Below are 24,811 nucleotides of genomic sequence, written 5' to 3' on the forward strand. Positions count from 1 at the left end.
TATTTATGTTTATGGGGGTTTTAGCCAGGGGCAAACTTGCTTCACATATGTAAGGTAAACTTGCGTAGTATATAAACACAAGTTTGGACTAGGGTTTAGATCGATCCTCCCAGTCGTTTTGCCTTGTGTTTTGCTTCTAGTATTTGTTGTAACATGAGATGAATCGTTTTGAAGGATTTCTTGTTCTTGTTACCCTCCTGTTTATTCTCGTAGTGATAATCAAAGGGATTCCGCACCTTCGGTGGTTCATAACAATCTTGTAAAGTTCCGGCTAGGGACCCACAAGTTTGGAAACCACCCTGCCAAATTATCTCCAAATGGATGCCACATGTTGCTAAGTAGCAAATAAATCGGGGCGTCAAATTGTATTGGAATTGATCTTGGCCCATGGTAACTTATTGGACCATGTTGCATTTTTCTTGAATATTGGTGCTCATAACCAACTTTTTGCATCACTCACATGTTATATTTAAATTGATCTTGACCTTGTAGTTACTTTGTCAATTGTTATGGTATGGTTGGGCACTTTTAGGCTTTTGCAACCTTACAAAACATCAAGTTTCAGGTTTTAAACCTTTCAAGAATATACTCATTGGATATTAGAAAATGTTAGATTAATTTCTATTATGGGTCACAAGTCGGTGAATCGAGCCCAAGAGGTTTTAAGAAGGCGGTAAAAGTCTAAGAGGTATTATGAAACTTTCTTTAATTTCCTTGGTGGTCAAGTTACCTTGTTGACCAAGTTGAGTGGTTGACACATAATTATTCTTGATGGGCAACTTGGGAGACAAGTATAAATACATATACAAAGTTAGTGTTAGATACAACAAAACACAACAATTACCACCATTACAACCAAAGGTATTGTAATCAGTTTTTGAGCTATATGTTTCTGGTTATAATATAAGTTGGTTATTTCTAAGTTTTTCAATTATCGTTTATCATTCTTGAATTGGTATCGGAGCCTGGTTCAAGAACACGATAATTAACGATTCAGTCAACTAAGAAGGTGTTTCGATCAAACAAGTTGGTTTGATCTTTCGAAGAAGTTGTTGTCGTTGTCAATTGAACAAATTGGTTCGATCTCCAGAATTAGTTTGCTAAAAAATTACTAAAGCTCTCTGAGCGGGGTTGACTGTTGTTTTATTTCGGTTCGTTCAATTGTTGCTTTGTTCAAACAAGTTGGGTTTGAGTAGCAATGGGTGACTCGACTCCCCCACCGCCACCAAAGGGGAAAGAGAACGGCTCGTCTTCCCTTTAATGTCCAGTGTTAACTACAACGAACTATACTGTGTGGGCTATGAGGATGAAAGTAGTCCTAAAAGTTCACAAAGCTTGGAAACACCATCAACCCATGAAAACGAAAATGACATGACTATAGCCTTGTTGTTTCAATCCATACCCGAACCCTTGATCATGCAATTGGAGATCACAAACCTGCTAAAGTCCTGTGGGATTCAATTAAAACCCGACACTTAGGTGTCGAACGGGCTAGGGAAGCACGTCTCCAAACCTTGTTAATGGAATTTGACAATATGAAGATGAACGAGTCAGATTCCATAGATAACTTTGCGCAAGTTATCGAGCATTGCCTCAAAATCTGCGGCTCTTAGCTAAGTTATAGATGAAACAAGGTTGGTAAAGAAGTTCCACAAAAGTCTCCCAAGATCGAAGTATATTCAGAGGGTTGCTTCTCTTGAGCAAGTGTTAGATCTTAATAAAACGGGGATTTGAAGATGTTGTAGGCTGACTCCAAGCCTATGGGAAACATATTCGAGAAGATGAAATACAAGGAGGTGACTACGGTAAACTTTTATTTGGTAAATATGAATCATCAAGTCATAGAAGTTTAAATTTAATACGGGACGAGAAGGTCGAGGCCGATTTAATGGCCAAGACCGAACCCCTAGTGCCGAACAAGGTTCATCGAGTCGAGGTAAAGAAAATGTGAAGAAAGATCGGTCAAAGATTTTATGTTACCGATGTGACCAGTTTGGTCACTTTGCATTCGGTTGCCCATGAAAAATTTTGATGACGGTGCATATATGCATCAAGTTATGTTCTTAAATGAACAAAACCTAATACCGAAGAAATACAAGACCGAGCGGGTTCGAAGATGATGTATGGTATTTGGTTAATAGGGCGAGCAATCATGTAACGGGAAACCGGTCATATTTTTTGGAATTAAACGAGAACATAACCGAGAGGGTTAAGTTCAGAGAAGTTTATTAGTAGCTAACTCGTTGCGACTAGTTTAACCTTATAATCTACTCATCGCGACTAAAGGACTTATGAATTACTAGTGGGCGTTGATTACGATGCTTGAAACTTATTTAGTCGTGGCGAGTAAATGATTAGTGAACGTGCTCATTACGGTTAGTTTAAGGACACGTGACAAGTTTTAATTGGTTCTACTAATTATTCGTCACAACTATTTTATATAATACCTATTTCTGGAATTTCTTGCAAATAGTACCTAAAACTTGAAATTTGTTTTCATAAATGCTTATTTTGAAAATTTTCCCTTTATTCAATTTCTATATGGTAACCAAACATGATAATGGAATGTTAATGATCCGTTTTATTCCTTTATCTATTTCATTCCCTCATCAATTTCTTTATGCCATACCAAAAAGCCCCCAAATTTTTTATAATGATGCACATCACTCACATGTCATATGGCCGATCTTACAAACCAATCAAAAACAACAATTTATCTTGTGATATAAAGGAGCTCTATATGCTCACCGTCATCGATAAAGTTCCACTTATTCGCATGGGTCGGTGAGCCTACACGTCATACTTGCATATGAGTTAGTAAAATTTATTTACAGACACGTCTAAATCTTACGTATTAGATACGAATACTTATAACTAGATACGAAAATACCACTTCGAACGCACAACTCTAGGTCGCGTATATATCGAATTTCTTAATTAAAACATACTTTTTATCGATGATAAGCGATGAAAAGAAGATAAGTGTGGATATCTTTAATATGATTAATATGATGTTATTTTAAGAAAAACATTTAATGTAATATCATAAATTACTTGATATTCTTTCTTTTAATTTGATCTTACATTGACCCAAAGATTAAAACTTTTTCGTTAAAGAGAATAAATAGTTCATTGTTTCAGGTAAAATAATATACACAAAATTTCCAAGCATCATTTCATTCTATTCTATTCTATTCCAAGGAGAGAGAAACACAAAGATTGAACCCTCACAAACAAGCTGCAATCGGTGTAATCTCGATCGTCATAAGGTACCATTTCAATCTTTATAATTTGCTTCTAAATTTATGTGTTTATGTTACGGATCTTTATCGGACTTCAATTTTTTTATTTGATTGTTAATATTATTTTTATTGAATTGACCCTTTTCATTGTATCGGTTTCTTGATTGATCGAATTGATCTTTGCGATCCAACGATTCGGAATCGCCCTTTTTGTTAATTGTCGGTTGCGAAAACCCGGGTGATTAATCATTGATTCGGGTTCTGTTTATTGTGTTTTCGGCGGTTTTAGATGAATTGATTAGTGGGTGTAGCTCAAAGATGATTAATTTACTAATTGTTGGTGTGATTGAAGACAAATTTGGGGTCTTTTTACAGTCAAAGTCAAAATGCACAATTTTTGGTTAAGTTTTAATTAATGTTGATTGTGTAATTAGTGGTGAAGTTTATTGGGAATGTTTGGTATGTTATGCAGCTGCGAGAAATGGCGTCGCTTGTTGTGAAACCGTGTAATGGTGGTGGTGGTAGTGGTTGAAGTGGTTCGAGTCATGTGTCACCGGTTACGATGATGCAAGAAAAGAGTAGGAATAAGAGGAAGTTTAGGGCGGATCCGTTGCCTGTGGCGGATCCAAACCAAACGGTTTCTCAAACCGAATGTTTGGGTTATCAGTTTACTGCTGAGGGTTTCGTGAGTCACGAACACTCGAACGAGTGTGATATGTGTAGTTTCGGTTGTGAGGGTGCAAGTCATGTTGACCTTGACTTAGGTCTCTCGTGTTCAGTGGGGTTAGGGTCGGGTCATAATGCGCCGGAGGTGGAAATGAGTGATGGGTTTCATGATGCTGATTGGAGTGATCTTACGGAGTCGCAGTTGGAAGAACTCGTGTTGGCGAACCTCGACACGATTTTCAAAAGTGCGATTAAGAAAATAGTTTCGTTTGGTTACACAGAAGAAGTTGCTACTAAGGCTATTTTGAGGTCGGGTCTTTGTTATGGTTGTAAAGATGCTGTAACTGATATAGTGAACAATACTTTGGTTTTTCTTAAAAATGGTCAAGAAGTTGACTCGTCAATGGACCAGCACTTTGAAGATTTGCAGCAAATGGAGAAATACATATTAGCTGAATTGGTGTGTTTGGTTCGTGAAGTCAGACCCTTTTTTAGCACTGGTGATGCAATGTGGTGCTTGTTGGTATCTGACATGAATGTGTCAAATGCTTGCACAATGGATAGTGATTCGTTAAGTAGTTTAGTTGGTGACGATTCGTTAGACTCGCAGCCCAAAAAAGAAGCCAGTAGTACTCTAAGTCCTCAAAATCCCAATAATACCCCTTCAGGACCACCTGTAAGGACGTTTAAGGCTGAAGTTCATCAACCGAAACCAAAATCTCCATTTGTATCGAATAAATTTTCTTCAGAAAAAGAAAACCATGATTCTGCACATAGAACGGTTGGTAAATCATTCAGTCCCTCGTCTCAAAACCATGAAGAAAAAGCTGCGAGTGGTAGAAAGATTATTGGAATTAATAAAAGAGAATCTATAATTAGACAGAAGTCGGTTCATTTGGAAAAAAGCTACCGTACGTATGCTTCTAAAGGCGTTTTAAGATCAGGAAAACTCACAAACTTTGGTGGCTTACTTTTAGATAAGAAACTAAAGTCGGTATCAGAATCAACCGGTATCAATCTTAAAAATCTTTCTTTGAAACTGAATAAGGGAGTCGGCTCTGGTTCGCCTCACGAAAATGTAACCGAAACGGTTAAATAGCATTTCTGTGTCTCCTAAACCCGATAACCCTCCTGCATTAGCTGAAACCGAATTATCTCTTTCAGCCCCACCAAAACAAAATGTTTCCAAACCTAGCTTTAGGCAGTGGGCCCCACATACTATGAAAGATGAGATAGTTGTGAAGCTGGTTCCAAGGGTGCATGAGCTTCAAAACCAGATGCAAGAGTGGACCGAGTGGGTGAACCAGAAGGTTATGCAAGTGGCTCGTAGGCTCGGTAAAGATAAGGCTGAGTTGAAAACACTTAGATTAGAAAAAGAAGAAGTTGAGAGGTTAAAAAGGGAAAAACAAACATTGGAAGATAATACAATGAAGAAGCTAACTGAAATGGAGAATGCTTTGTGTAAAGCTAGTGGACAGGTGGACCGTGCGAATTCTGCGGTTTGCAGGCTGAAGTTGGAGAATTCGAGCTTGAGGCGTGAGATGGAGGCTGCGAATGTACGCGCTGCTGAGTCAGCTGCCAGCTGTGAAGAGGTGTCCAAGAGAGAGAAAACGACGTTGACCCAGTTTCAGTCATGGGAGAAAGTTAAAACCTTGTTTCATGAGGAGCTTTTAACCGAGAGACGTAAGGTTTCACAGTTAAAACAAGATCTTGAATTAGCTAAAGAACAACAAGAACAAGTTGAGGTAAGGTTTTACCTTTTGTAGGCTTTATTGTATTTAATTTGTTATATTTGGTCAAAAAGTCAATAACTTTGACTAAATATTGCAGGCGCGATGGAAACAGGAAGAAAAGGCGAAAGAAGAACTGATTAGTCAAGCAACTTCATATAGGATAGGACGGTTAGAGGCCGAATCTACAGCTAAGTTAAGGGAGGATCTAACAAGATTAAAGGCGGATAATAATCTTCAAAGATATAAGAAGATATAGAAAAGCTTGAAAAGGAAATCTCTATGTTGAGTTTAAAAACCGATTCTTTAAAGATAGCTGCTTTAAAGGGCGGTGTTGATGGAAGCTATGCCGGTAAACTAGCCGAGGTTAAAACTCCAGTTTCTCGACATGAGTCTCAACCGACTTTTTTCTCCAAAATGGTCAATGATATTCATGGTGTGAAGCGGGAACGTGAGTGTGTTATGTGCTTATCATAGGAGATGTCTGTCGTTTTTCTCCCGTGTGCGCATCAAGTTGTGTAAAACATGCAATGAGATACATGAAAAGCAAGGGATGAAGGACTGCCCTTCTTGTAGAGGGCCGATTCAGAGGCGTATTTGTGTGCGCTATGCTCGTTCTTGATATGCTTCTTGAACCGAGTTTTGGTTTTGTTCTTGGAAAAGTTATGGAGTTGTGGAATGTTTTTCTTTGTTTATGTGTTTATGAACGTTTCGGATGTTTGAGCTTTGTTATTATGATTGCTTAAAACCAGTGTGTATCAACCCGGTTTTATGTAATAAAGACATGCATCTTTGTCTGGAGTTTCGTTTATGCATATTTGTTTTTAGTTATAGGGTCTCGGACCCAAGACCTTTGGGTGTTGAGAGTGTGTGTCTGCCACTAGGCCACCAACCCAGGACGTATTTGGGTGTTTAAGAGACTTTGAAGAGGGCTAGTTATATTCTACTTATCAAGACTTTCCTACACCTAAAATTACCTCCTGCTTCTTTATGAACAGTTAAGCACATAGCATTTAATCACTGGCGTAACCAGAACTTTTTAGTCGAGTTCATCATAGAGTTCCGAGCGTCTAGCTTATGTTTTTCTTAAAATAACTCAAGAAATAGAATACCTTTGTTGTTTTCTTGACGATGAACTCGAAGACTTGGATTGTGAACTACCGGACGTCCCGGTGCTCTTGCTCTCCCCATGCCCCTTACCCACCACCCAAAACCTATCCAAAAACCGTCGTGAACTTGACGGCAGCAACCTCATGCTACCCCCAGTAGCCACCTCCTTCACATCACCATCGTTTAGTTTCACTCGTGAAGGTGTTCTGAGCGACTTTGACCTTAGAGGCATTTTAATTCCCCAATCCTGTTCCTGAACCTGAGCCCGGTTGGTTCGAGCCACTGCTGCATCTTTCATCGCAGTAGTGGCTCGAACCTGCTCGTGGAACAGGATTTGCACCACTGTTCGCAGCGGAAGACGATCGTTCTGTGCTGCGTGCGCTGGTGCGTGTGACGACAACTTTTTAACATCGAGTAACTCACACAACTGCTTCTTTTCAACTTTTGTCATCGTCGGGTGTTCGTTCAAGTACAAATCAACCGCACCATATATACCATCATGCATCGGTCTAGCAGCATCAGGGATTGACTGTGATAACTTAATAAAAACAGAAAGTGGTACATTCCAATCACACGCAATTTCTGCTAGATATCTATCGATCAAATGACCGATTATCTTGCACCTTCGTGGGTTAACTAAAACCAAATCATTCTTCCCATCTTCAACACTTTTCCTATCGAAAAACCGGTCCACAAGGTCCTGCACGAGTTCAACATCATAAGCCATGGCTTGAGGATGCTCCGCTGGAATCAATAGATCTTGACCCGATGCTTCATCAAGCTTCAAACTAATATCTCTGATCAAATCCAGACGAAGCAATCGATCAACTCCAACGAGAACCGAGACCTTGAGCAGTTTCAACAGAAAACCACACGAACAACGGACTCGTGTTTCCTGCGTTAATAAACTAATAATCGCTTCAATCAACGATTTATACTTTTCAACATGCTCATCTAACTCAAATCGATCATTAAACTCCGGTAACCACCGCAAGCAGTACGTCTTCAACGCCTCCCCAATAACATCACCATCCACTCGTTTCTTCGAAATCACAGCAGACATTACTCTTTTATACACATCAATATCCAATTCACACAAATCCTCAATCCACCAATCCTTCGGGACGAATCCAATCTCTGGCACTTTATTAATCACATCAAGTTTACGATTATAAGTATACGACCAGTTAACCAACTTCGGATCAATACCGGTTTTCAACGCAACGGATTCAACACACCTCTGCGTGATCTCAATATCTTCAGACAGTTCTCGAAGAGCCGTGGTGGTTTGCAGGGCGATAATGGAGTCCTTCCAGCTACTAAGAATGCTCGATCGAAAAAACACATCGATTTTGAGTATTAAGTTGCCTCTATCGATATCCTCGGTCATCTCAAGGTACTCAGCCGCGCATCGGACAGCCACGACGTTGTAGGGGCTAACAGAAACCGTTATTCCGTAACAGAATTTCGCGCATATCTCGAAAACTCTAGGCCCTCCGGGAAAATCAACAAGACGAATGTCGGAGTTGTCTTCAGTTGCGATTAGCGCCAGCTTCTGCAACCGATTGCTCTTCGACAAAAGCGGAAACTACAACAACAGAAACTAAATTCTTCAGTAAAACAAAAAATCAACAGGTACCGGTACCATTGAAAATACCAAAACCGGATGGTACAGAGACCGAAACATGAAAAAACGAATACTGATATCGATGGTGTTGATGATGTATAAGAATACTTATCATTAAAATCCAGTCCTAAAAGGTGGATTTCAAGGATAAGTATTTTTTTTATAATATACAGGTACCATTCTGAACCAACACTCACCGAACATAATCAGGTATTTTCTTTTTCATGTTTTTGGTATCCTTATCATTCGGGATACCATAAAACATGAAAAAAAACTCATCGAAAATCTACTATATCAAATGTAATTTATATAATAATTACCTTGTGGAGATGAAATTTTACTTCATCAACTAGGACAGTAAAATCTGTCACCAATTCGGATGAAACGCACCTGAAATATCGTAAATTAATTTATATACATATGCATACATTGTGTGTGTGTGTGTGTATATACCTGACGGAATTTGAGTGGTAATCGGATTGGAATGCGTCTGGTTTAGAACCCAGCTTCATGAACTTCATCCTGTACGTCCGGAGGAAACAACTGGTGGAGTGAGGTGGTGGTGGTGGTTAAAGAGTAAGTAATTATGGTTTCATTGATGATGCCATTACGTCTGACTCAATTATCCAACTACCACAAACACGACAGCCCGCCGCCTTCCTCTGCACCACCTTTCATCTTTTAATTTACCTGTCCCCCCATGTTTTTACATTTACATATTTTTTTCATTTCAACCGAACGTACGTATTCACCAGATAAACTAGGATGTTACCCAACGCGTTGTCGGGCATTTCTGTGTTGGTTAAGTATGAAATCTATAAATACAAAAATCTATTTCTATTTAAAAAATCAAAAGAATCACAAAACAAAAAAAATGGCTTCAAAAAGGCTTGAACTTGGGACTTACAAGTTGCAACAACAAAACAATACCACAACGTCCACTTCCTTTTTTGTAACTATTATTACTTTCAAATGAACAAAACCAAAAACAAAAAAAAGTCGCCTCAAAGAGGCTCAAACTCAGGACCTAGAACTTGCAACAACAAAATAAAACAGCTATACCAGCTTCCATTTTTGTTACTTCACCTGGTTTCAAATCAATAAATTCAAAAATAGATTTAGAAAATAATTATAAAAAAAAAAGAAAGAAACTTAGTGGCTGCCACTGATTGGACCACAATCCCTTTTAGGTTTCCTTTTATATGTAGTATACTTTTAAACAAAGCGAGCTGTTGGTGGAGAGGTAAGGGGAGACTCGTGTAACTCAGGTTTGAATTATGCCTCCATCATTTAGTTTTTTTGCGGCTACGGGTGATGATGAGGGACTAGGTTAGTATGTAGCGTTCACGAGTTGGATCCTTTAACTGAACCGGTTTTATCTCACCGTATTGTCATGCCTACAGGTGAGTGCTCATGAGTGTTCGCCTTAAGTGAGGGTTTACCCTGGTTCGAAAGGCGAGTTTATCCCAATGTTTTGAATTTAGCAATAGCCCATTTGAAAGATTCGTAAGCCTTCAAAAAAAATATATATAGATTTTAAAATTTAGTTTCAAAATTCATTTGTATAAATTTTCTAATCATGTGTAAGTGTATTAGGACAAGCGGGGCATCAGACTCGCCTTTGTCTGCGTTGAACTAGCACGCCCCCATCCTAACGCGAGTAACACAATTGGGTATCAATCCAGGTGGAAGAACTTGCTTGTGGAAGCGCGTTGGATCGTTTATCAACAGTATTATTATCGTTTATTAAAAGGGAAGAGTTAATACTCATTTTTTACAATATAAATACTCATTTCAACTTACAAAAATGTACACAACTTTTAGTCTTTTTCTCTATTTCAAAAAAAAAATGAAAAACACCATACTCAAAAAATTAAACCATGGATCCAAACATCCCAGTGTGAGTGGGCTTAAGCGTACCATGGATGGACGAGAGACGCGATACGTTGGTTGGAAAGGTACAGTTATATTGACCAGTTAATGACAAAATTGAGCTAATAACGTGATTGTGGAAAGGTAAATAAAAAAATTTGAAGAAAACGACGACCCATAACATTAGGTTTCTCTCATTTATACGAGAAAGCCTTTTGTTCGGACTTATCTATAGACGTTTGAACCTTTAGCCCCTTTAGTTTGTTGATTTTTTATATAGATTAAAGCGTGTGTTAATATATAAGGTTACTAGGGGTGTATGTTGATGAGACCAAGTAAGCTTTGTGCCACCTAATCATTTACTTTCGGTTTCAAACCATTTGAGGCATCCAAAAACTATTCCAAGCCGAAACCAATGTTGATTAGGTAGTACAAACCGAATTTGAAAAGTGAAGCATCAGCCGACGGGGTTACTAGCCTACCTAAGCAAACCGAAGGGCCAAACCAAAGTACCTTAAAAGTAATGAGATTCTTGGTTAGTAAATATAACTTGTTTACTAAATTGGTAAACTGAACATGATAGGTTAATAACATGCTAATCCGAATATCAAACACTACATGTATTTAGGTTTTAGAAAATATATTTATAAATGTTAACATTTAAAGTTTGATAGTTTATTGTTTTATTTCATTTTCTTTTAATTTTCTTTATTCAACTCTTCATATTAAGCAATTTATTCATCATTTCTAACTCTAGTGATTCTTACTTCCTCATTCTCCAATATTTTTCCATTGGATCTTTAACCTCAGCAAAAAAATATATAAATGTTTGTTAATTAAGAATAAGATAACATGGACAAGGAACAATTTAAAAGGCAGCAACTTAAAAAATTCATTTGAGCTAAAGTAACTATTGGCTACTTAATATCATCAAGCTATTTGAGTAATTGGATTTACAATAGACCAAATGAGAAATCACAATATACATTATTACAAAGTTAAGACTTAGGAGGTCTGCACTACAAACTTGTCAAATACTATTGTAACTTTGATATTGAGAAACTCAATATCTTATGAGGGGTCCCAAGGTCTTTTGCAGGTCCGGGGCAACAGCTTGGCAGGATGAAAAGGTTGGATCCATGTAGCTTGGAGTGCAAAGACCCTAGTTGGGCGTGCCAATAAACAAAAAAGTTGTTAGATGGCAAATGATCCACATGTATGATAAAAGTTGCTTTAAAGGTACTTTATTCAAAATGCATAAGATCGACATGGATGACAAAAGGTTGCATAAAATGATCTTTTAAAGATATAGTAAACTAAATGGTCGGTAGTGACTTTGAACTTCATTAGTGTTAGTGAAGGTCGTTGTGACTTGTGACTCCAGTAGTAAAACTAAAGATCAATAACAGCTGCGGAATTTCGGTAGCTGGTGGGTCTGCTAATGAAGTGCAGTTTTGTGGTACCTAGTGTTAATGGTAAACTATTATAACCGCCTTTAGTACAGTCGCGACGTTTCACCTCAATCTTGGTGTCGAGTCAACACCTATATAAGGACATCACTTGGTCTACCTTCATCATCAAAATTCATTCAAATTTTGAAGATTATAACATCTCGCTCTTTGAAAGATTTTTCTGTCAAATCTGTTATTGATATCGTGATACACGAAATACATTAATCCAAAAATGAATTTCTCTCTTTCGAGGCACATTTTTTCTTCCCTTCAATTTGGGGCAATTTAGAAACAAGTTTTATTTATTTGAGATAGTTGCACCTAACAACTATGAAAACTAGACCCAACCCAAGTACTAACTCAGTTCTGAAACTTAATGGGGTTTTCTTATTTTCATTTTTTTTAACAACTAAATTTTTGTATTTTATAAAGTCTAAACCTAAGACCTCATGGTTTATACGTTAACCATCTTATCACTCACTAAAGTGGAAAGGGCTCAATGGGTTTTTCTATAATGACGAGTTTTTTTCTTAAACTAAAATCAATATAAATTATTAACATCTCGTCTCAATAAAATTAACTTAGATATTAAGGGTAGTTTTAAAGTTTAAACTCTATTAAAAAAACCAAATAGAAACTTGATGATAAGAACTTTAATAAATGTAAGCATGTGAATGACTTCCATATGTAACAACGATTGATTTCCGAAGTGGCTGGTGACGTTGTATTGGTTCCAGTCTAAAATCCATAATAAACCTATACTGATGTAATGGCCATTGTAGGTTCCTAAGTATTGCAGCTATAGCCTCTAGGCCCTCTATACTCTACTAGCCCAACCTTTTCTCCTTTTGAAAAGATGTGTCGTTTGACTCATTTCACTTTTTACATCTAGTTATTATATAATGCCAACATTAAGTGCCATTTTAGCACATGTAGTTTGTTCAATTACGTAACTTTAGTACCGTCTTTGAATTTTTTGCAAATGACTGCCTCATTTTTCTAAAACTTGCAATTTTAGTACTTTTTTCTAACCCCGTCTATTTTTTTCGTTAAGTCAAGGGTAAATTAGTAATTTTGATTATTTTATTTATTTTCTCTTTTTAGCTAAGTGTTATTTTCATACATGTGGTTTGTTCAGTTATGCACCTTTAGTACCTTTTTTTTGAATTTATTGCAACTTTATACTTTGATTAGTTTTGGATAGAATGATAGATAGACAAACAAAAAGAGACATTACATATTACATGTTACAATTAAAAGACAACTAAATACATGATAGAAGATGAAAAACAGCAATGAAATGTCTAACATATTTTTTAGCATTTTGTTCTTGATTGCCAATTTACTTCTAGTAGCTCAAGATCTGAGTTCATCTTAGCCATTTTTCTTGCATTTTCTTTATGTGCGTAGATTTTTTTTAAAAGTTCGGGTATGATAATAGTAGCTCTTTAACACATCGAAGGATCAAGTCAAATAACAATCACACAACTTCGCACCTTTTAGTATAACATCAACTGAAATTGTAGATGAATGACGGTTAACGAATCACATGAACAAAACAAGATATCATAATTCATTGAAATTGAAGATGAACAATGGTTAGGGTTTGAAGGATCAATGAGCGTGAGGAGGGGGGTTGATCTGTTTATTTAGGGTTAGAGATGATATTTTAATTGTAATATGTAATACCTCTCTTGATTTGTCTTTCTATCCACAACTAATCAAAGTATTTAGTTGCAATAAATTGGAAAAAAAAAGTATTAAAGTTGTGTAATTGAACAAACCACAGGTATAAAAATGACACTTAGCTATAATAGAAAACAAATAATGACTTAACGGACAATATAGACGGGGTTAGAAAAAAAGTACTAAAATTGCAAGTTTTAGAAAAGTGAGGTAGCTATTTGCAATAAATTCAAAAACGGTACTAAAATCGCGTAATTGGACAAACCACAGGTACTAAAATGGCACTTAACTGTATAATGTTGTTATTTTATTTTTAAAATAGCGATGGCCTATTGTATAATTGAATGGTTGTACTTCGGCTCGAAGCTAACCCGGTTTGAAACCATAGTTTCTTTCGAATGGCATAACCCCTGGTTTCGAGTCATCCCCGCGTCCTTGAAGGAACCTTCTTACTTGATGTCACCAAACACCATTTGCGCCGCCACAATAGTCAAAACCCTCTAACGTAACACGAACAGGATAAAACCTCTGTTTTGGCTAGGATTCAAACTGTCAACCTCTCGAAAAAGCATAGTTCTGATCTTCATTATCACAACAATTGAGCTAGCCCTGTTAAAAATAAATATCTTTAATAAGTTCGTTTTTATTTATCGTATTAATTATCGCCGTTATTGTTGTTCAAAAACAAATTATGACTGCGTAAAGTTATGTTTTATGTCTTGTTCAAAAACATCTGTCATAACAAACGTGAACACAAAATTTGCAAAAGATGAAAAGTATATGGGATCAAAATAGAAAGTGAAAAGTGTTGGGGTTAAAATGAAAAATGTTTTTGCACAAAGTTGTAAATAATGAAATGTATTTTGGTTAAAAGTAAAAAATGAAAAAAATAAATTAAGAGTAAACAGCCGTTTACGTCTCTGTGGTTTGGTCGCTTTGCCATTTCCATCCAAAAAGATTTTTTTTTTGGGCATTTCCGTCTTCTTGGTTTCTAAAAGTTGTCATATGCGTCCCTATGGACAGAAATGGCAAAATGACCAAACAATGTACAACCATTAAGATATAAAGAAGTTGATAATTGTATATGTATATAAGTAACCTGCGACCTTCGCATTATTAGCACGACGCTCTAACCAACTGAGCTAATAGGCCAGTGATATTGATTTCCAATTCAGACTATATTTATCTAAATTAATTAGTTTTTGAAATAAGTCTTTAAATTAATATGAACGTGATATCCATTCAGAGAATTTGTTAATGCTAGATCTATATATAATACAATAAATATCACTGTTGACAATATTGGGACCTCCTTGTATTTGTAGATTTATTATTATATGTAACACACTTTTAGTTCTTATTAGTATATTATGTATAAATATACAATAGCCAACAATCATTAAAAAACTAACATGTCATTGTGTTGTCCATAAAAACCATCTCGACTTAAAGTGTGTCAAGCTAAGCAAAGATCCGTGTTTCGATAATAACTACCACCATCCCGTATTCAGCTACAACAACTTGACCAGTAAGACATGAATCTTCTTTTAAATTGTAATTATCAATTGTTGGTGTTTTTGGTTGTAACTTTTTGAGTTTTATGCAATAGTTAAAAGTAGACGTTGAAGGGATGTGGTTGCGTGATAACATTGAGTGCTCGGGATGAATGTACAAACTTAGCTATGTAACCTCATTCGATATATACACATACAGGAAACTCATATAAATATCTTCATCAAATCACCATGCAAAAAAGCATTGACTTTTAGTAGCACCAACAATGAGACTGCATATGGTTGTGATTTTGACAACGGGAGCAAAATTCTCATCGTAGCAAAAAAGTATTTTGTGTTCCTTAAGATTTTTCTTCATCCTCGATTCCTAGTGTTGCTCGCCGTGTTGTAGGTTCTAGTGAGGTAATAAATATAGTTATAAAACATGGAGTCAAAATGGACAAGCAACTCTGATACTAATGTTGGAAGATAGAGCTGAGAGTGAATTCAAACAGAACTGACTCATTTAATTCAATGTTCCTCATGTTGGACATTGGTGTGTATACAAATTCACAATGAAACTCTAATGTAAGATAACACTCCTCACAATCTCTACCGCCTACATGTGACAAAGTTGCCAATTGTTTCAAGACGGAGATGATGTGGTTTTAAATTCATTAAAACATTAATGAGACTCAACTCCATAAACAAGCACAAAATTGTATGAGAACACCACCCTCATTCTCACACTAGTCGTGTTTTCACCTTTTGATAAGTTGATATTTGTTGGGCATTTCGAGCACGAAGCTAGTTATAGCTAAGACCATTTAACAAGCATGCCGTTGCTAAACAACTCTGATGTAATCATTTTGTTTGGTATTTTTTTTTTAATCCAGTAAAACTTAACTTGGATCCTATGCAATTCAGTAAAATTTAACTTGGATCCTGTGAATTGCATGCATTATTCATACTCTTGATTTCCCCATTAACAAGCAACACAATATTCAAAGCAGATACAACAAGCAAACATTGTTAAGAAAATATATATATAACTTGCTCCCCCTTCGGTATAGGCAGTGAATTAACTGGTAGCGAACATGATGATGATTAAACCTTGTAGACTCCTGATGGATCCGCATTCTGAACTATCCATGGATGCTCGAGAAGCTTGTGTAACGGCATTCGCTTTGAACTTTCTCTAACAAGCATCTGTGTGTTAACAACAATTTTGTAAATAACTTTCAGATTTTAAAATGTTAAACACAAACACGAGCACAATGCGATGTGAATAAACCTGACTGATTAGATCTTTGGCTGCTGATGAAACTACTGGTTTTGGAGGAAACTTCAAATCCACTAGCAAAATCCTGCACAACAAATACTTCAGGTCAACTCGACCCGTTTTGGCCCGTACCAAATACAGGATTTGGCATGTAATACAGCAACCCATTCATTTGTTTAACAAACCGCATTACCTTCTATATGTGTCAGAGTGTTCTTTTGCTTCAAAGGGAGGAACACCATATAGGAATTCGTAGCAAAGAATACCAAGACTCCATATATCTACACTTGCATCATGTTCAGCACTCTCCACTGTAATTCAACTATTAGATTAGCACAAAAAACAACTTAATGATATAAGTTTAGCATATTTATATAAGTTTTTCGTACCCATTTCTGGTGGGAGATAATCCAGAGTACCACACATGGTCTGTCTGCGACTAAATGTATGCACAGACCAACCAAAATCTGCAATCTTTAACTCGCCCTGAAAGAGATATCAAACTTGTCAAACACAAAACTGAAAATGATATATTAATAAAACATAAAAATGTAGTTAACCAAGGTACCTGTGCACCAATCAGGAGATTCTCTGGTTTAATATCTCTATGAATAACATGCTTCCCATGACAATATATCAGAGCACGCGCTAACGAAGCAACATACTATCACCATCAAGATTAATATTAGTTAATTATAATTATTAAAACTGACAAAACTTGAAGAAGCACGAAAGACTCACAGTAGCAGCACGTCGTTCACTGAAGTGTTTGCATCTTTGCAGCTCCTTGTAGAGTTCTCCTTTGGCAGCATATTCCAAAATCAAGTAGACTCTTTTCTGTATAAATCATTAAAATGTTATTTTTGTTTTATAAACTATGTTTGCAGACTCTTAACAGACAGCAAATACAAACAATTAAACAGAATGTATACCTGATCATAAAAATAGCCATAGAGTCTTAGGATATTAGGGTGTCTAAGATGGCTTTGTATTTCGACTTCCCGGCGAAGTTGGTGCTCCACTTGAGATTGCTTAAGTTGGCTTTTGAAGAGCACCTTCAGCGCAACAATGTGGTTGCTCTGTTATCAGAAAACACAACACACATATCTTGATTATATACAAGGCACATATCTATCCTTAACCAGTTAATAATCAGATGTACTTATTGCGATGACATAACAACGGTAAAATTACGAAAAACAATCAATAAGATAAACATACTATCTTTATTCTCTAACATGATATAAAAAAGCATACATTATTAGTTATGTTAAGTTAAGGTTTGTAATGTAATGTGATATGTTAATAATAATAATAATAATAATAATAATAATAATAATAATACTAACCCTCTTTTCTCTAGCAATATAAACATGACCAAACTTTCCCCTTCCAAGCGGTTTCCCAATGTCGAAATCGGTAAGCGTCCACCTCTTCTTTTCGGATGCCGCCGCCGCCTCAGTCGAAACCTAGAAATCAATAATTACATCATCTCAATCGTCCAAATTCAAAATCATTTCAATTTCATTCGAGGAAACCTAAGATGTACGATACAATCGAAGTTAACATACACGTGAAACCCTAACCCTAACGCTAACGGAAGTTAACATACCTTTTGTGGAATCGGCGTTTCTGAAGCGATTGCCATGAGAGAGAGAGGGAATGAGAATGATTCTAGAGAGATGAAGATGAAAGAGTAACGGGAATGGATGGGAATTGGGTCTGAATAAAGAGGCGGAGGATCTGGTTTCTCTCTCCTTTATTGCACAACGGTCATATTTTAACGGAGGAGCGTCTTTTCAATTGGATGGGATGGGATGGGATGGGATGGGATGGGATGGTTTCATAAAGTTCTACTCACCCCCCTTAACTTAACTTTTATAATTTTCATACGGACGTGATCCTTATAAAGCTCGTATAGGTTTATATGGGCCGTATAGGTTTATATGCTTGACTGATAGGAGGAAGAAATTGCTTTTTGCAACCTATACGACCGTATAGACCTATACGAGTCATATAGGTGTTTAATGGCTCGTATTGCTCACTGACACACCATAAAAACCTATACGGCCGTATAAGGCTATATGACTGTATAGAAAACTTTTGCAGAAAAAGTCAGCGTGCATTTGACCACTGTTAAGAGCTTCCGAAAAATGACTATATGTGATGTGTTATCAGTATGTTTAGGCCAAATGTTTTCTTGTTTGTAACATAATATAATCTTAAACGAATGTTTTCGGGGTACAACCAATATTTTAAAACCCAGTATTTTACTCGTACCAGATTTGGTTTAAAAATGGTACAACCGGTTGAACTGGAATTTATCGGAAGATTCAACCGGGTTAAATAATTTACCTTGTAATTTCATATAAATACACTTCAACTCAAAAAAAACCCAAAAGTGCATTAATAAACATCACACTTGAACTAAATATCACACATGAAAAATGGTCGAGTCAGATAGAAAGTTTATATACTTTGTATACGAAATTAGTCGATTACAAAAGATGTAAATAAACCAATATGGATTTGCATGATACAAAAATTGGTTGATTAACTAATCGTTGTTTATCGTGTTTACTCGTTTCAACTTTATCCGCTATGTTAAAAGTCATTTTTAAAAATATGGGCTGCAAAAAATATCAAAAATATTTTGGATTTAAAACTGGTTTGCCGGTTTAAACCGGTATTTTTGAAAAAAACCGGCAGTACAATGTTCTAGCAAACCGCCCAAAAATACCGTACTCTAAATACCGGTGACCTTACGAAAATCCGGTTTAACCGGTTCAACTGGCCGTTACGTACCGGTTTTTAAAACACTGGGTACAACTACAAATTATTAGCCAAGTATGTTATGTAAAGCGTAACATAATATAATCTTAAACGAAGGCTCTCGGGGTACAACTAAAAATTACTTAGCCAAGCATGTAATGTAAATTTAAATAGACAATTTATCCTATTATATTATTCAATATTTCAGTACTTTACTCATCCTAAAAATTAAATAAAATTTTTCTGTCTATACGGTCCGTATAAGGCTATACGAGGCACGAAATAATGACCAACACAAACTATACGGCCCGTATAGCCTTATACGAGCCATATAGGCAAAGAGTGATGTGTGAGGATCCATACTGGTGTATGAGGATCTTAAGCCATTAAATAAACATATTAATTGTATGTAACGCTTTTACTCAAAAATTAAAATATAGGTAGACTGCCAAGGACTCGCTAGCCGTGGCTCGGTCAGACTCGGTCTGTGCTTGCTCTCGCACACATTGTTGTTGTTAACTTTGCAAACGTCTTTCTAGTAAGATACTAATTGAAGCACAAGGATAATAGTTGACTTATTATAATATTTTAGTCATTTGACTTTTAGTATTTGTTACTTCAATTTTCAAGCTTTTGCTACACTCACATCAATTTTGTTTTTAGTGTATTGAAATTCTTTTACAATAGCTTGCTATTTTTTGTTATTTTAAGGTGAGTGATTTCTGCGTTTAAAGCAACATCCGTAAAAACCTATTTAGGTGGCTCTTATGTGGCTCGTGGTGATGCATGTTGCGCTCATCATACAGTCACGACGCACACACAAAATGATATGTTGCGCTTTTATGTGGCTCGTGGTGATGTTCTAACAAACAACACATGTTTATTTATTAAAGTTTACCTTTTTTAAAAAAAGCCAATAGAACTTAAAATTGCCAATAACATGTTGAAATGTGTAAAAAAAGATCATTAGATTGTTTTTCTTTCTTCTTCTCGTATAAGGTGCATTTTCTTTAATCATTTACTTAAATGGCAAGGAACTAATAACTCGAATGATTCAAATCACCGACTCATGAGGATCGGTGAGAATATAGAAAAAATAAATGAAACTTAAGTCGAATATAATTTTCGTTCCGTTTGAAGACTTTTTCTTAATACTTTATTTGATAAGTAAATCATGAGCTCACCAACTTATGCAATTTATTAATTGCGTTACAATTGATTTCCCTCGAGTTTTCTCAATCGTATTATCAAAATTTTTGAAATACTAAACATAAAAATGTTACATTAAATATTGCTTTAAATATCAACTAAAATCGAAACTCGAAATATTGCATATAAAATGATAAATCAATTAAATATTCAAAACCAAGCCACATAACTCATGGCCCCAAACTGAAGTCTTGATGTTCATTGGCTTTGCTCAGTCACAGCATACCTGTTCACAAAATCCAAATACGCCTGCGAAATACAAAAAAATAAGACTTAATTTATACTAAGAATTTTGCAAATAATTAACGTGTTATATAAGATAATAAAGACAATTAGAGGTATAAATGAGCCAAGCTGCTCGCAAACTATTTGAGATCGGCTCGCAAAAAAACTCGGGTCGAGCCAAGCTTAAATGAGCTAGAGCCTAAAAATAAGCTTGTTAAATAAACGAGCCTAAGCCCAAGCTCGAGCCTAAAAATAAGCTTGTTTAATAAAAAAGCCCAGGCTTTAGTTATTGAGCTCGAGCCGACTCGCGTGCCTAAACGGGCCTATTGCTTATATAAGTTTTATTTAATTACTAATATATATAAAATTATGATAAAAAATAACTAAATAATATATATTATGTTATATATAAAAGTATAATTACAAAACATATACAGAAACAATTATCAATATACATAAATTTAACTAATAAACAGTAAACGAGCCGAGTCCGAACCGAGCTTGTGAAACTACTCACGAGCCACACTCAAGTTTTAGAAATGAAACCCGAGCTCTCTATATGTTAACGAGCCAAGCTCGAGCCTAGTCAAGCTGGGGCTCGGGCTCGACTCGGCTCATTTACACCCGTAAAGACAATAACAAAAGTAATGATCCCTGCAATATTGCTACAGCTGCAAATTTGTCACTGCTTGTTTTAGCTTCCACTGGATGCAAATTCAATGGCTTCAACAATAACTCCACATTCTGTTACAAACTTAACCACATCAGAACCGTAAAGCTTCAACATTATGAGCAAAAAGATGCAAACACCTTAGTCGTGTAGCACTCGTTCCACAAAGTATACTTCACGTCTACAAGTTTCCCGGTTTTACTAAGGTCATCTACGAACACTTTCACTTGTGTAGCCTGATTAAAATGAAGAAATAAATCATAAGATCATGAAGTTCAAACTGAATGAATGAGAGGGTGAAGTTACAAAAACGAAATAATAAAAACTTGCATTTTCGCTGTTCTTTTGCATGTATTCGTACGGGTACCTGACAACAAACGCAGACAGAGATAGTTTTGATATCTGCATACAAAAAATAAAAATTAACATATCTATATCTATGCTGTCTAATAAATAATGATATATTTTTTTTAAAAAAAATATTAATTATACTAACAAAGCATATTTGTTTTAAGTTATCCCTTATTTTAAGAAACTTTGGAATCTAATTATGTAACATTTGTCTTCAATCAAACAGTAATGCAAGTCAAATTACAATAAATAGTATTGTATTTTCAAAATCCAATTATATATTAGTTTATACATATTTTTTATTTCTTTTTAAATCGTTAGTATATAGAATACATTTTCCATCCAGGGCCGTCTCTGAGAATTCACGTGCCTCGGCCGAGCTGAAAAAATATGCCCCTTAAACCTTAACGTACTAAGTAATGTAAACACATTTTTTATACGCGGATTAAAGTTATAGCGATAAACATAACAATTATCGAAAAATCATGGTATTAGAATGAGTTTATGACATACTTAAATACTTAATAGCTAATGGATTTGTGAAGCTCTCCTAACATTTTTTATAACAAATTGGTGAATCAATTCTTCATAGTTTATGCTCTCTAACGTTCCGTTCTCGATAGCTATCATCACCAACTAGTTGTTGGGGGCATTGTGGATCGTAAATAAGATTTCAATAACTATAATTTCGAAAAACTCACTTATGCATATGCTACCGTAACTTATATTGATTAATTAAAAGTACTTGGCCTTTTTCAATTTTGAGTGGGCCTCTAAGTCTTTGTGTAATTAAAAAAAAAATTGGTCTAAAAGGTGTTTGAGTGTTATAAAAATAGTGGGATTATAAACATTCGGGTATTTTACGTATATACCATCGGGAATTTTTTTTTTAAATTGTGCCCCCGAAAAAAACGTACCCCGGCCGGTCGCCCACTTGGCACACCCCAAGAGCCGGGCATGTTTCCATCTATATAATGTATATAAAAACTTAAAAGAGTTTATGCATTGATATTTTACGCCCCGTGTAGTACACGGGTTCTAAACTAGTCTTATATATATAGAAACAAACAGATTGTTGTGAAAGTAAAACTAACCAGTTGTTCAAAATCAAGAGCCATCAGACCGATATTGTTTTTCCTCCTAACTAGAACACTGCAGCATATAAAAACAACCAATATTATCTCAACCATATTCTATTAATGTTTGTGCATTTGCAAAAAGTTTATACAATTATACCTTAATGGTGAAGCAACTTTATTGTCAAAATCTGAAACCGCGAGACCGACATCCAAACCAAGAAACCGGCCTCTGTCCAGAGCGCGCAGCTTCAGCAAGTCTTGGTATAAGTTGAGTGGCTTCACAAACCTCATCTATCAATCCATTTTAAAGAAAGTAATGATTACTGATTAACATGAATTCTTTTTAAAGCTCAACAATTATAATACTAAACTCACATTCCCCTCAAAAAGATATTTAATTTGTTAAGACAAGACAGAAATTATTATATTGAAGTATTACAAAAGATGAAAACCACTCATACTTAAAAAGTTAATATTTTTATCCATTCCCAGAAAAAAAAATAGAAAGGTTAAAAGAACAAACAACAACCAAGAAGATCGGTTAAGTAGGTATGTGAATGAAACCGAAAACGATCCAAACCGAAGCAAAAACTGAAGGTTTGGTTTTGCAAAACGAACCTAGTTTTGTATGAAATAAAAACCGAAACAACATAACCGTATTTATAGATTTTCATTTTTTTATATTTTATTTTTACAAATTTATAAAAAATTTAATAAACATGTATATCATATACTTTAGCCAACATGTATAATTACCAATAAATAGTTACCAAAATGATTTAGGCTGAAATTCATTATTTTGGCCCAAAATTTTCAAACTCAAATGACAAACCGAAGAAACCAAAACCGAACCAAACTGCTTTAAAAAATTTCAAAATTCCAAATGATTTAGTCCGAAATTCAATATTTTGGGCCAACTTTTTTTTCGCCCAAAAATTTCCAGCTCAAATGGCGAACCGAAAAAAACTAAAACCGAACGGTTTTCAAAAACTCAAAAACCGAAGTCTCGGTTATCGGTTTGGTTTTAGCTCAAAACCGACCCAAACCGAACCGTGCACACCCCTACATGCCCATATGCAAATTGCAGATTCTCAACATGAAATTAACTCAAAAAGTAAGCATACTTTTTTTCAGAAGCTAGTGATTGCAGGAAAAGTGAACACAAGAAACTACACAAACAAATTTGTTAAGGTAGGTGGGACCTTGGTGATGAAGCTCAAATCAAAATCTGGCCCAACAAAGATTAATTAAAATTAGAACACAAAATTTGTCAAGGGTTGTCTCTCAGGCATTTTCACAAACACTTGGTGGGCACCAGCAAAAACAAGAGTCGTTTATTACGCATACGATGGTGATAGCTAATGAGAATCAACAAATCATATGGTTTCTTTTTAAAAAATTGGATTTTAATAATCCCAACTTGTATTCGTGGATAATAATCCCAACTTTGTTTATTTTCACAAGTGTGGTCCCAAATTTAAAAAAGTTAGATATCAATAGTCCCCGTTAAAAAAAACCTAACGGTGTTAATTTTTTTTCTGAATTTCAAACTGATTTTTTAGGGCTTTTGATCGGAAGAAGGATACAAGTTGATTGATGTAAAACTTAGTTCAAAACGATACTCCAAACAACTTAATTTTTGTTAACTTGAAGTTCAAACACCCGATTTGAAGCACTAATCAAGCTATTTGAAGCATCGTTTCGAGCTAAGTTTTACATCAATCGACTCGTATCCTTCTTCCAATCAAAAGACCTAAAAAATCAATTTGAAATTCCGAAAAAAAAAACATAACGCCGTTAGGTTTTTTTTAACGGAGGACCATTGAGAGCTAACTTTTTTAAATTTGGGACCACTGGTGGGAATAAACAAAGTTGTGATTATTATCAGCCAATAACAGATAGTTGAGATTATTAAAATCAAATTTTCCTTCTTTTTTTGTTCACAACGACGCGATTAACATATGGGTTAAAATGAGTTTGTTTATGGGTTAGAATGGATTAAATTAAACAAGCTCCACCCAATTTTATCTCAAAGAAAATCCACGAAACTGAATAGAAATCGAACAGAAACCGAAAACTTGAAACCAAATAGATACCGAAACGAAAAAAAGCAAGACGGAACCAGAAAAAAAAACCCCAAAAAAAACGAACATGAACCAAGACAAAACCGAGTTTTTTTTAATGAACGAGGACGATGGGAAAAAAATTTTAGTTATTTTACTTTTTACGTTTTTGAGTTATTTATACCTCGATTCAAGCAACTTAACTTGGTTGAAACAGCTGGCGTTCCAATGAACGAGAGCCTAAGAAAAGATTATAACTATACTAGGTTTTATCCCCCGTATT

General features: G+C 35.5%; 3 protein-coding genes and 1 pseudogene across 4 annotated transcripts; 1 reads left to right on the forward strand and 3 right to left on the reverse strand.

Moving 5' to 3' along the window:
- Positions 1-3,711: 3,711 nt before the first annotated feature.
- LOC143609325 (putative E3 ubiquitin-protein ligase RF298) lies at positions 3,712-6,434 on the forward strand (annotated as a pseudogene). Its single transcript, XR_013149403.1, has 2 exons — positions 3,712-5,653; positions 5,739-6,434. The product of XR_013149403.1 is annotated as a putative E3 ubiquitin-protein ligase RF298 (transcript).
- A 300-nt stretch (positions 6,435-6,734) lies between these two features.
- On the reverse strand, positions 6,735-8,896 carry LOC143609329 (phototropic-responsive NPH3 family protein NPY1-like). Its single transcript, XM_077084108.1, has 3 exons — positions 8,829-8,896; positions 8,696-8,765; positions 6,735-8,336 (listed from the first exon to the last, which is right to left on the reverse strand). The coding sequence occupies exons 1-3, from the start codon at positions 8,894-8,896 to the stop codon at positions 6,735-6,737; spliced, it is 1,740 nt and encodes a 579-aa protein (XP_076940223.1).
- Positions 8,897-15,840: 6,944 nt separating this feature from the next.
- Positions 15,841-17,807, reverse strand: LOC143609338 (serine/threonine-protein kinase Aurora-1). The gene is made up of 9 exons (XM_077084116.1): positions 17,772-17,807; positions 17,509-17,628; positions 17,092-17,238; positions 16,901-16,996; positions 16,728-16,823; positions 16,549-16,645; positions 16,353-16,470; positions 16,172-16,244; positions 15,841-16,086 (listed from the first exon to the last, which is right to left on the reverse strand). The coding sequence occupies exons 1-9, from the start codon at positions 17,805-17,807 to the stop codon at positions 15,985-15,987; spliced, it is 885 nt and encodes a 294-aa protein (XP_076940231.1). The 3' UTR covers positions 15,841-15,984.
- A 2,531-nt stretch (positions 17,808-20,338) lies between these two features.
- Positions 20,339-23,743, reverse strand: LOC143609339 (uncharacterized). The gene is made up of 7 exons (XM_077084117.1): positions 23,590-23,743; positions 22,623-22,756; positions 22,481-22,538; positions 21,366-21,437; positions 21,176-21,271; positions 20,990-21,109; positions 20,339-20,389 (listed from the first exon to the last, which is right to left on the reverse strand). The coding sequence occupies exons 2-7, from the start codon at positions 22,754-22,756 to the stop codon at positions 20,339-20,341; spliced, it is 531 nt and encodes a 176-aa protein (XP_076940232.1). The 5' UTR covers positions 23,590-23,743.
- Between the last annotated feature and the right edge of the window lie 1,068 nt (positions 23,744-24,811).

This window comes from Bidens hawaiensis, unplaced genomic scaffold (assembly GCF_021521415.1).
Source record: "Bidens hawaiensis isolate Kalapana, Puna unplaced genomic scaffold, B.hawaiensis_p1.1 tig00419544_1, whole genome shotgun sequence".
In the NCBI taxonomy this organism is placed as follows: Eukaryota; Viridiplantae; Streptophyta; class Magnoliopsida; order Asterales; family Asteraceae; genus Bidens; species Bidens hawaiensis.

Coding starts and splice junctions, on each gene's coding strand:
- LOC143609339 (XM_077084117.1), bottom strand. CDS start 22,756: ATGAGGTTTGTGAAGCCACTCAACTTATACCAAGACTTGCTGAAGCTG. Junction 22,539..22,622: donor AAAGTTGCTTCACCATTAAG/GTATAATTGTAT, acceptor TATATGCTGCAG/TGTTCTAGTTAGGAGGAAAA. Junction 20,390..20,989: donor TTTTGTTATTGTCTTTACGG/GTGTAAATGAGC, acceptor TGTATTTCGCAG/GCGTATTTGGATTTTGTGAA.
- LOC143609329 (XM_077084108.1), bottom strand. CDS start 8,896: ATGAAGTTCATGAAGCTGGGTTCTAAACCAGACGCATTCCAATCCGAT. Junction 8,766..8,828: donor TACCACTCAAATTCCGTCAG/GTATATACACAC, acceptor ACGATATTTCAG/GTGCGTTTCATCCGAATTGG. Junction 8,337..8,695: donor TAAAATTTCATCTCCACAAG/GTAATTATTATA, acceptor CTGTTGTTGTAG/TTTCCGCTTTTGTCGAAGAG.
- LOC143609338 (XM_077084116.1), bottom strand. CDS start 17,807: ATGGCAATCGCTTCAGAAACGCCGATTCCACAAAAG. Junction 17,629..17,771: donor AAACGCCGATTCCACAAAAG/GTATGTTAACTT, acceptor ATTGATTTCTAG/GTTTCGACTGAGGCGGCGGC. Junction 16,087..16,171: donor CCAAAGATCTAATCAGTCAG/GTTTATTCACAT, acceptor GTTAACACACAG/ATGCTTGTTAGAGAAAGTTC.